Genomic DNA, 12,113 nt, shown 5'->3' with positions numbered 1-12,113 from the left:
GACACATGACACTAGTGATCCTCTGCTCTCTAGTGGAATCACTGATGGGCAGAGGTGACACTGCTGTCCCAGCTGTCTCCAGAGGGGCTCTATCTTTCTGCTGCCCCTCTGCTGGCCTTCTCTACCCGTCCTCAGTATCTCGAACCCTTGCACAGCCCCTGCAAGCCCACCTTCCCCACCATTTCTGAATGATGGATGGCAGCAACAGATTTGGCTCACTGGCATAAGTTGGACTCCCTTCCTGGACCTCTGCTGGGCGCCTTGCTGTGTTCCCCTCTCTCTGAGTGGTGGTGATTGTCTGGTATCGCTCTCAGGCTCCAGGCACCGCTTTACCTTTGGTGAACGTTGTCTGCTGCTATGAGTGGGCTTGTGAAAGACAGTACCTTAGGGGACACCTCAAAGCAGACTCTGCGTCTCCTCATGTGAATGGCTCCTTATATGTCCTCAAATGCCTGCCATGGTAGCCCCTGCTTTCTGTCCATGGCAGAATCTATGGAGATGTCCCCTCCTATCTTGTCTCTTAGAAACCTGACAGCCCCACCACATCCATGAGGTTAAAAAAAAAATGGCCTTTTTCCGTGCTGGGACTATAGGCTTCATCTCCTAGACACCTGTGTGTGTAGGAGCCCTCACCTGTTTCGGAGAGCATCGTTGTCATAATACGCACAGGCCCCTCGTCTCCCTGAGCATAGGTAGTTCCACCGGACACAGGAGGAGTCGATGAGGAGGCCATAAAGGGATGGAGCCGGCAGCCAGGCTGGCAACAATGGGAAAGAGAATTCAGAGATGGATCTGCAGTCAGAGATGCCTGAGCGGCCCCCACCCACACACACCAGTGGCACAGTCCACACATTGCCCTCGGAATCACAGTGACATGGGAAGGCAGAAAACTGCAGTGAAGCTTGAATTCCCCTTTCACTAGAAGGCTTAGGAGAGGAAGGGGAAAGCCTTTCAGAGCAGAACGAATCATAGGGTCAACCTGGTGTCAGCGCAGAAACACTGCACAGTTCTCATGCTCAAGGTTGGCCCCAAGTAGAAATTCGATCTCGAGATGTCCCCAAGTTCTCCCGAAACCTCTGTGGGTGGGCGGACTCATCATAAGGAAGAGCAAGTGAGGGAGGGGACCCCAGAGTTCACTGATGCCCATTTTCACTGAAGTTCAAGTTCCAAGCTTGCCTCCCACTCCAAACTACCCCGCTAGATTAGACAACACCCTTTGGAGACCTTTAAATACCTCACCTTGCTCGGAACACAGGCTGCCAAAATATCCCACACATGAGTGTTAAGAGGAAGTCCGGCGGCAAGCACAATCCGACTTTACTGGGTGCTGAATATTTCAGATACCCACCACCCAACCAAACTCTCTGGTGCTAGCCAAGTTGTGAGCAGCCAGTAGGTCAGAGTGGACTTGTCTAGCAGCCAGTAGGTCAGAGTGGACTTGTCCAGCAGCTAGTAGGTCAGAGTGGACTTGTCAAGGATTTATGTTGTGGATGGGCCATCCCATTCTCAGAAACATGGTGCTAAAAACACCTGACTATCTAGCACCCTGTGAGTTCCTCTTTCTGGAAGAAAGAGGCAATCCAGCCCTGTGTCCCTACCCACATCGAGAAACTCCCAAGAGCAGTCTCTCGGCTCCTGCCCACGTTCCAGTTTCCAGGTGAACAGTGGCTGGAAACTGGCCCTAGTGACACATCCCTAAATAGAAGAGAAGTGAAAGAGAGTTTTCAAGCATACTTCAGTGGGTAACTCTAAACCTGCTGGGGTTTATAAATAGGCAATCTTTTCATCTAACCCAGAGCGAAGCTGTGTTCTTAAGCGATGAGTGGAATCCCTCCAGGCCTGGGTTTTCTAACTATGGTCCCACATAGTCAGTCCTCTGAGCTCAGGTGGAGAAGAAGCAGCAGCAAGTGCTTGGAGCAGCGGGACAGAGAGGGCATCCTCTAGGTCACCAATAGAAGCAGGCCAGAAGGTCCTCTGGGAGGAGTGCCAGGACTCTTTCTCTGCCAGGCATTGGAGTAGTTATAAACCAGCTATAGATGGTAAGTCATAAATATAATACAAGGAGCTGTGCTAACAAACCAGCCTCAACCTGGACAAGATACCCTGTGTCCCTTGTGTGGCCCTAGGAATATGAAAGTTGCCAGTTAGAGGGTTGAGGGTCCATTGGAACTTAGAGACTTTATTACAGGACAAGTGGCTTGTGGCTAAGAAACTCCATTGAAAATGCTGGCTCAGACCCTGTGTAGGCTCCTGCCCATCCAACTTCAGTCAGGATGATGACACACACTGGAAGGCTAATGGGAGCCATGGCAGGGCAAGATCTGACCTGCACCCCTGTACAATACTGCAGAGGGTTTCAGTGATTAAGGTAGGAAGGCGCAGATTGATAGTAACTCATATCCTTCTGCCCGGAATCTCCAAGTCCCCAGCCCTGAAATTCTTAGTACAAAGGTCCTCTGTTAAATTCAATCTCTTTACTTTTGATTACCCATCGTAGCAAGGCCCCATATCAGCGTCTAGTGTTCAGTCTAATGCATGAATGTGGCAAGGGTGTCAAAGGGCAGACCGGAGTTGGCAGGCTTGGAAAGCACCTACTAGTGTCCCCTCACCTCCTAGTCTCTGCATTCAGGGAAGCCAGATGCCTCCTGCTCTCGTGGGCGTTCTCCCTCCCTGTTGGTCTCTGCAGATTGTGTGCATGCACAGCTTGAGTGTTTTTGTGTTCAGATGGGGGGAGGGGGCCGTTGTGTGCTCCAGGCTACTTAAGGACAGACAGCGTTCGGAGGCAGAGGGTCCATCCACAGAAGAGACATTTGTTGAACCGTGGCAGAGGATTGGAGTTTGGAAAACGGGAGGAAAGCCAGGGCTGGGCTCAGTCAGAAACTGCTCTCTCTAGGGCAGGAATGCAAGGTCTTGCTTCCTAGGGCAGATTCTTGGAGAGATATTTAAAAATACCTGCCTTTAACTCTGTTTTCGGCACTCTCCGCTATGACCTTTTCTTACATAATTTAAATTTGGCTTGAATGCTGTAGACAGAATCTTTCCCGATCTCAAGCAATCAGGCAAACTGTCATTTGTCAGGGTTTGGTGCATCTTGCTGTTAGGAATACACAGCTTCTCTATACAGCCAAGATGAGCCGGGGCTTCTCCCAACCCTGCCCTGCCCCACAGAGCCTTTAGATGCTTACGATCCAGGGCCTCTACTCCAGAAGGAAGGCTCTTACGTTACCTACCCAGCAAGCGCATCAACAAGAACTGTACCCCAATGGCAAACGACTTTTCATCCTGGTTCACCACGCTGAAAAGGAAAACAGGAAGTTAGTACCAGGAGGACCTGGAGAGTATGAGGTGTGGGGAATAACCAGACTCAGAGCAGGTCAGAACTGGTCCTCATGGAGTCTGACCAGGCACATGGATGATGAGAGTTATTTGCTGAATGGTTGTTACGGCCATCGTTCTCAAAGCACTGCTGCTGGATCTGAGGCATCGCCCAGACTACATTCAAAATACAGATCCTCAGCCTGGCACCCATCAAACAACGTGGATATGCCAGGAGGGTTGGATGCAAACGTGAGTTTGAGAACCGATAGTCTGTATTGCTTTCAGGACTGTCCAGAGACTTCTTGGAGAGAGAGCAGGCAGGAGAGACCAAGTAGAAAGGAATTTCTGGCTGGATGCTTAGACGGCAGGTCTGAACAACACCCACGGAATGTCTTGTACCCGGAAAAGAGGGCCCTGGGCTATCAGCTTCTGTGCAGATCTGAAACAATTCCTTGCCCTGGGCCAGCTTCGTAAGGTGTGACTTGAGCAGCTGCATAGGATGCCACTGTCAGAAAGGCCCAGCTTCGGATTATGTATGTCTCGGAACTCTTAATGAATCAGAAGTCAGAAAGGCTCTACATGTGCACCGGGCCCTATGGTGTCTGTGCGGGGTCCTGCGTCCTATCCTTCCTCCTTCAGGAGGAGGGGGCAGCAAGGCCAGGTGAAGAGGTTCAGCTCTCCTTAGAGAGCTGCCACCTCAACTGGAGAGTGGAAACGAGGGTTGGCATCTGAAACACAGGGTGAGGAGCCCAGAGCAGGGGTAGACGTGCCTGCTGCGTAACCAGACTCCGGCTTCTCCACGCTCTCACCGCGCACACTCCCGGGTGGGTGATTATCATTTGGAAGAGAATTTGGAGCTGGGGACAGAGAGGAAGAGAACCCAGAGGTGACCTGCAGACCCTTGCACGTTATCTTGTAACCACTGTCAAAGTTAGTGAGCATCTGAGAGGCATCCCAGGGCGGTGACCCCGCGGAGAGGGGCTCTTTGGAGTTCAGGTAGGAGAAAGAGGGGCCATCTGGGATCTCCCAGGGCTCAGTGCCTGGAAATCCCGATTGAATGGATGTTCTTTCTCTCAGGGTCAGCTTCCCTCTGATGGCCCCATCCACAATGGGTGCCTGTGACGGCTAATCTTCACGCCAACTTGCCTGCAATCACCTGGGAAACAAACCTCTTGGTGTATCCGAGAGGATGTATCCCGAGGGGGAGGACCTCTGCTGAATGCTCATGGTACTATTTAATAGTTTGGGGTTCTGGGTTGAAAGGAAAGATGCCAGACTGGGATAGAGTGAAATATATACACTAAGAAAGTGTTCTGTTACTAAGTTACATTTTTGGCCTAACATCTGGCCCTTCCTCATTCCTTAACCTTTCGGGGAAATAGATCTTAACAAATATGGAGAACAACAGCCCCCATCTCCTTTTTGAGGTAGGGCAGTGGTCCTCCACCTTCCCAATATCGCAACCCTTTAATACAGTTCCTCATATTGTGGTGACCCCCTCCAACACTAAATTATTTCGTTGCTACTTCCTAACTGTAATTTTGCTACTGTTATGAATTACAATGTAAATTCTGTTATTTCCCCCCCCCCATAGATGGTCATAGTAGGCAACCCCTGTGGAAGGGTCATTCCACCCCCAGAGAGATTGTTACCTATATGTTGAGAACCTCATTAGGTAAGGTCTCATGTTGCTTAGATTGGCCTGTAACTTATTATATAGGTGAAGAAGACCTTGAACTCCTGGTTCTCTTGCTTCTAAGCCCCGGGTTTACAGGAGACACCCCCCCACCCAGCAGAGGAACTTCTACTTACAAAGCAATTGACCCTGCAACGCAGACACTCACACTTGGACGTGGTTATCACTATCTTCTTTTTGTAGTCAAGAAAACTGAGGCTCATGAGCTCAGGCAACACCTAAGGCACTCAGGTAGAGGCTTTTAAATCTGACAGGGAGTTTCCAACCTCTTGTGTTTCTCCTCCTCTGCTTTCCAAGTAAGCCAATGGGGCTGGGTGGTAGGGAGGCCAGAGAGGCAGGATGTGGTTAGGTGAACTTGGGTGAGACTCCTTTTCTTTTCTTTTGCTTTTTTCCTTTTCCTTCTTGGTAGAATAAGGGTAGGGAGAGGTGCTCTCTAAAAAAACCCTGACTCCACCCTAGTGAGCTTGTCCCTCCAATCTAAGCACTGGGTCTCTAGCCTCCTGTAATTTTCTCATTTTCAGCCATTATCCCACAGCTTTTGCCTTGCAGAATTCTAGAACTTTCCTCAGTTCCCGATTTGCCCACTTCTCCTCTTTCTTTTCAGATTGAAGAACAAGTGAATCTGAATGCATGGCCTGTCTTTAACCCGTGGCTCCGCCTTTTGACAGTTCCGCCATCATGGGCTATGATTTAACTTCCCACGGGTGCCAACAGAGCCACTGTTTCATGGATAGTAGGAGCTCCTCTGGGACTGGGGACTCCTGCCATCCTCTCACCATTAGACACTTGAAAGTTGCTGTTAAGGCCCCCAGGGCCCGTTGAGAGAGGAGAGACTGTAACTGGGAGTCAGGATGTAAAGAGAGGGTGTGGAAGCAGCAGCCAGAGGCTCGGTGGTGTCACTCACCGAAGGACCATCATGTAGAGCGGGTTGTGGGAGATGCAGGCAATGAGCGCCGCAAAGGAAATGAGGAAGATGGACGGGAGCAGTAGCTGCGCGCAGGACGTGGGGCATGAGCCTGTCTTGGCTGACGCCGATCCTCCACTCACACAGCTGCAGTTCAAGTAGATCTTGAAGAACAGGAGAAGCCACATCATGATTTCACCTCCATATGCGTCACACATCCACATTGCCTCCCACCGATATGAACGAATCCCTCTGCTCTCCCTCCAGCCCTCCAGGGATGGAGGAAAAGCTGAGATGTGAAGACTGATGAGGTCAGATGAGGGTTTTAGAGTACCCAGTAGGGTCCTGACTCTTTCACTGTTTGGGCATTAGAAATGGACTTCACCAAGAGTCCAGCATGGGGGTTGGGGATTTAGCTCAGAGGTAGAGCGCTTGCCTAGCAAGCGCAAGGCCCTGGGTTCGATTCCCAGCTCCGAAAAAAAGAAAAAGAAAAAAAAAAAGAGTCCAGCCTGGGCTGAACTCTTGCAGTCTCCCCAACGTCTCATCGCCCAAGATCCCACCACCAGGTAAAGCACCCTCTGCTCAGAGCCTAGAACTGGGTAGCTCTCCTCCTGGTCCAGCCAGCTGTGGTGACTGTGCAAGTAGTCATGGGAGAAGGCATACTTGGGGAGTAGAGAAAACAGTAACGGAGTCTCTTGAATGCTCTGCAGCACGTCTCATAGAAGAGGCGTGCTTTGACTTAAGAGGAGACCCCCTGCCTCGTCATAATTCTATGTTTTCAACACTCATTTGGTGGCCACTGCTCATCTGGTCCTCTTTGCCTTCCCTCCTTGCAGCGACTGATGGCCCAGTCTACGGTGATGTTGGTGTGAGAGCTGTTGTAGAGCTAGGAGGCCTCCCTCTGTCAGTCAGCGAGACCGCGGCTCTCAAGCTCAGAAGTTCCTAATATGCGATACTGCTGTAACCTCCCGCATCTGGGTCTTAAAATAACAGGACTTTTCCTCCCTTACAATTTATTATTTTTCCCTTGCTATCACGGTAATGGATTTTTATCTTGATGTAGTTGTGCTGTTGTTGGAAGCCTGTCAAGATTATTTCTGGAAGTAGATGAGTCAGAGGTAGGTAAATAAAGATAAGAAAACCACAGAAGCCACCACTCTTCCAGTTAAAAGACAAACTAAGGGACCATCCTGTCTCAGCTCACCCTTCTCTACCTGAGAGCCATGTGCCTTTGCCCATAGTGACAGATGGGAGAGTAGCTTTTCCCTGTCACCTCAGAAGAGGTGGGCGCTAGCCTGGTCCATGGCCTACACATGGGTGCATTCTTTCTATGGGGTATCCTATAGTAATGGCATAGACTTTCCATTGCTCTCATGGGAGGGAGTTCAGAGGGGGAATAATCTACCTCCTAAGCCTGGCTTGTCTGGCCCTGCTCAGCTCCGGGCCTGTCTGTTCCTTGTCCCACTAGCTGGGACACTTGTCGCTTAGCTCCGACCAGGCCTTCCCTCAGCTTCTGTGGTGCACTCCCACCTGGGCTTGGTACCTGTTCTTCCCTCACCTGCAATGGGCTTCCAGGTTTCCATAGGATTCCTCTGCTGTTGGCTCTGGTGTAAGTCACCTCGGGAAGTCCCCCAGTACTTATGGTGTGCATTTATTGGACTGAATATAAACTGTAAGACCAGGGCTTTCTGTCAACATGACGGTCACGTGCATTCTGTTTACTGACGAATAAACAAGTGACCGGAGGAGTCATTTGCTGTTGGCTGATCCCAGAAGGTCTGGGGCCACTGTCCTCACATATTGACCGACAAATCCCCTGTAGGTTGTCCTGTGAAGGAAACACCTGGCCTTGAACACCAAGTGAGCAGAGCTTTTGTTTCTAATCCTAGATTTGTGCTTACATTTGTGGCTTCAGGTCGATTCTGGCATTCCTGGGAGTTGAGGGCTTGAAGCAAAGGCCTTCAACTGCTGCTCCCAGCACTGGCCTCTTAGGTCCAAGACACAGGGAGCCCTCTGCTCCCAGCCCATGGGACTCTGTAACACGGCCTGACCCCCAGAACTTAGAAGTTCCCCCCGACAGGGAGTCATCACTATCAGTCACAAGTCTCAGCTGAGGGTGAATGCTCGGACTTGCTTCCACTGTCTTGCTAGGTCCCCAAGAATGAACCCGTTGGTCTCAGGGCCAATCTTTAATTGACTTTGGGTTGTGGGCATCTGGTCACGACCCTGGGGCAAAGAAGGTGAAGAGAGGGTGGAGGAGGCTAGGATGCTGATATTGAGGATCAAGGGACAGTTCTTGAGGTGACACACTGAGCCCCAAGGCTCCATGTGGTTCCGTCTGGCCCTGTGACCCCTCCGTCCTTACCGGTTCCTTAGAAGCTTCTGAGCTTGTGTTGGTGCTGCTGCAGCCGGCGTGGCAAGGGGAAACGTACTCGACTCCATTGTCTCCACAGACTGGGTGGAAGAAGGAATCTGGGCACGAGCAGTCCCTGCGGCAGGCAGGAGGCTGCTGCGGATGTATAGAACTTGATGTGCTGCCAGTGAAACAGGAAGCGAGGAATCAAACAAAGCGAGACGAAGAAACAGCACTGCACTCCAGCCCAGCATGCGTTCCTGCTGGGAGCTGGCTGATATGCCTGCCTGCCTCTGTTTGTCTTGGGCCAGTGCTGCCCTAGGATCTGAACTCAGTCCACGGGAGCCAGTTGTGAATCTGCCATGGTTTGCAAATCATGGCCCTCTCCACTTTTCCCTGACCTTGGAGCCCAAACCCACCAACTACTCAGTTATAGAGGTCTAGTCAGAAAACTCCCATGCCACTGTCAGAGTTAAAATGACCGACAGACCGAGGCTCTGTTGAAGGAAGTGGTCTATGCAACAGCGATGTCCTTAGTGACATTTGCCTTCTCTCATTGTCCAGCTAGGTGCTGGCTAAAGGCTGTGGCTGAGACCTTTGGAGGGCACTAGGATTTTTGTGGACTTCATCTCCTGAGACAAATGGATTTGCTGGTCTGGGTCTGTCTGTTCCCCTCCCTATCCTGGCCAGAACTTCATCAAAGTCTCATCTTACTCTTCTTCTTTGGGGAAGTTCTGATGGCCAATTAGTGCATTGATAAACAATAGTGACTGTTGGCATTTATGGGACATCCCAAGGGAACGGGCTTTTCCTGTATGGATAACTGCGTCATATCAACAAAGAGTGTCATACCTAGAACTCAGACCAGGCAGGTGACAGAGGTGGGACCAAACTCCGGGTGAAAACCACCCCAAGGCCCCCAAACCCCAAGGCCCCCAAACTTTCAGGCTTCTCTGGGTCCCCAGCCTGCAGAACAAAGGTGAGTTCCTCGCACTGAGCAATGTCCCCTCTTTTTTCTGCTTTCTTCCCTCACCTACCCACTACAGAGGAGGCCATCTCTCACCATGCTTGCCAACGTTTTAGGCAAAGTTCTAAAGAATAAGTTGCGAGGGGTGGGGTCGGGGGTGGGGAGAGGTGGGGGGTGGGCATGTTCCTTGCTCGCAGGGTTGTAACACTCTCTCCGAAGATAGAGCTTGACTGTTCGTTTCACACTGCTTTAAGGATGTTTCACGACCCTTTGACCTGCCTCTGCCTCTCCGGTTCTTGGTTTTTGTTTTTGTGTTTGTTTCTGTTTTACAGTGTGCCGCCATTTTGATTGTCCACCTCGAAATCTCTTCGAGTCTCCTCGCCTCTTTCTTCGACGGCTCAGCGAGACTCTAGCTGGTCCAGAGCTGGTACTAACCACTGCTTATTTCCTGGCTCCTATGACTCAGGCTCATTCAGATGCTAAACTGACCGGTTTCTGTTGCTTCTTACAAGACCAAACCCTGAGCCCAACCCCAACAGCTGGCGCATCTCCTCTCGTCATGGAACCGACTGTTTGAGACCCGGTTTCCTGTGTTACCGTGTGAGAGGTCAGGTCAAAGGAGCAGGACGGAGGAGGTAAAAGGCAGAGAAGACAGACACACACACAGTGGCTGGATGCGGGCTATGCTTACAAGGGAGTGTCTTGGCATCCTTTAGTCCGTTACCTGGGAGGGTAGACCTCAGCCACGGCTGATGTGGAGCATCCCATAAAGAAGAGAGGTACACAGAGGATCATGGAGATGGTGATGATGGTGGCAGCCACTCGGGGGATAGTTTGCAGAGGGAAAACAAAACGCTTCATGAGGATTCCTCCAAACAGCATCCCCAAGGCTGCAGCCGGAAGATTTACAGCACCTAGGTGAGAAGGAGAAGAGCTGGAGGCACAGCCTGGGAGCCTTGAGCTGAACCACCCACCAGGAAGGAAGGCACGTGGGTATGTTGAAGTGTGATCATAGCACCCACTACTGAATATATCGTTAACCACCAGGTGTTTGCTGGGTATGGCCCAAGCATTTTACTAGAGGACTGGCCAACCTGATCAAAGAACAAAGAGGCAGTCAGTTTCTGACACCTATAATCCCAGCCCTGGAAAGCGGAGGCAGAGGGACCAGGAATTCTAAGGGGTCCTCAGCTACCTAGCAAGTTCAGAATCAGCCTGGGCTGTTCTCGGCCTTGTCTCGAAAGAAACAAAATTGAAAACAAGACAGCAACAATAAGAAGAAAGTAGGTCATTCTCAGGTGGCGACCCCTGATCTGAGACTGAGGGCTGGAGAAATGACACCGTCCCTAAAGGCTACACAGGACTTCGGCACGGACGGGGAAGTCGCCCTCAGAGCTCATGCCCTGATTATCTTATCAAATCTTTGGTCAAATTCACCTAAAGATTGGGCCCAGTTATTCATCTAGGCACTTGGTGGAACCTGCTGTGAGAAGTAAGAGGACCCCCGCTGTAGATTCTGGGTTCATGAGTGTGGGTGGGGGCCAAGCATCTGCGCTGTCCTGTGTAAAGGAGTCTGACGTGTCACAGGATTAAGACTTTCAAGGTCCTGGAGGAGGAAACCCCTACGAGGGCTTTTGTATGTCTCAGGCTCCATCTCTCCTCTGTTGCCCCTGATAAGGTCAGTTGGGAGGATATCAGATTCCTATTCTCTTGATGGGAAGGAAGGCAGCCCCTAGCCTCCACCCAGTCCTGAATAGAAGAACAGGAGACTCAGAATCTTGCCAACATCACTCTAGATCGCCAACCAGGAAAAATGTTCTTAAAACTCTTTCTCTCGGGCAAGCTCTCCTGTCTCCTGCCCATTTCCGGTCTGGCCCTCTGTTATCTCTGGAAGGACCGTACAGCACTCAGTTCCTCCCCAGGGCAGCACCACCCAGGCCCTGCAGTGCCCTCTGACACACCGATGAGGAAGTTGGCATAGGCTGCCGTGGCTCCATACTGCTTCTCCAGGAACTTGTTGAGGAATGTGGAGAGGCCAGCGATGACTGAGGAGAAGGTACACTGGCTCAGGACCACCAGCATGAAGAGCGGGTTCATCAGCAGCCTCAGGAAGATGCGGGGGAACCCTGCAGACAGACGGCTGTCAGGAAGTAGGCCTTGGCACGAGCATCACGGGCTTCCTAGAGCCTTGCCGTCACCCTGACTCATTCACAGGGACAGCTTCCTCTCTTCCCCGGGGGCAGAATCAGAGACACCAAGACTTCCAGCAATCAGCCCAGAGTCCTTGGATTCCCACTCAGCACGCTTGTGGTCTGACTAAGAGGATGCTGGTGGTGGGCAAATAAAAACACTGCTCACACTGGGAAAGGTCTCCTCCCACAACTACCACCTCCATAGAAAGAGAAGAGAGAGCAGAAGGGGAAACTTGGGAGGGGGTTGAATGGCTCTGCCTGAAATGGGGTTTCCTGGTCCCTGTAAAGAGCCAGTCACCAGGGTCCATGGCAAGAGGGAGCCCTCTGAACTGAGGGAGCCCCTGGGAGGTGAGGCAGTCACAGACCTTATTGTTTCTAGTTGCCCTTTACCCTGTACTTGGCCTCCTGCCTCCCAGAACCAGCCCACCCGAGGCTGCCGGGGCGCTCAGTTACGTTTAATGAAATCCATCAGGGAGCCTCTTGACTTGTCCTCCTCCGTCTTCATTGTTTCCTCTGCGGTAACAGACCTCTGAAGGCAGCAAACATGGCGGTGTCAATGGCCCGTCCTTGAGCCCTTGGATCTCTGGACTCAGTGGCTCAAGGACCGCACATGTGTGGGGGGAGGGCATCTGGAGAAGGCTCTCTTGAAGCAGACACCACCTGTGTTTTCAGGAGCCTGGTGC

The 12,113-nt window shown here is 51.4% G+C and overlaps 1 protein-coding gene across 3 annotated transcripts in view; it reads right to left on the bottom strand.

Annotated features, from left to right (window-relative positions):
- Positions 1-12,113, bottom strand: part of Slco2a1 (solute carrier organic anion transporter family, member 2a1) — an 84,185-nt gene that overhangs the window by 2,112 nt on the left and 69,960 nt on the right. For all 3 annotated transcript variants that reach the window (NM_022667.3, XM_006243655.4, XM_039080798.2), the window contains 7 exon segments: positions 634-757; positions 3,231-3,295; positions 5,919-6,082; positions 8,284-8,452; positions 9,963-10,152; positions 11,200-11,364; positions 11,884-11,959. In NM_022667.3, coding sequence (NP_073158.2) covers positions 634-757; positions 3,231-3,295; positions 5,919-6,082; positions 8,284-8,452; positions 9,963-10,152; positions 11,200-11,364; positions 11,884-11,959 — 953 coding nt within the window.

The sequence above is a fragment of the Rattus norvegicus genome, chromosome 8 (assembly GCF_036323735.1).
Source record: "Rattus norvegicus strain BN/NHsdMcwi chromosome 8, GRCr8, whole genome shotgun sequence".
Taxonomy (NCBI): domain Eukaryota; kingdom Metazoa; phylum Chordata; class Mammalia; order Rodentia; family Muridae; genus Rattus; species Rattus norvegicus.
The sequence above is the reverse complement of the archived record's forward strand: the minus strand, read 5'-3'. Positions and strand labels throughout refer to the sequence as shown.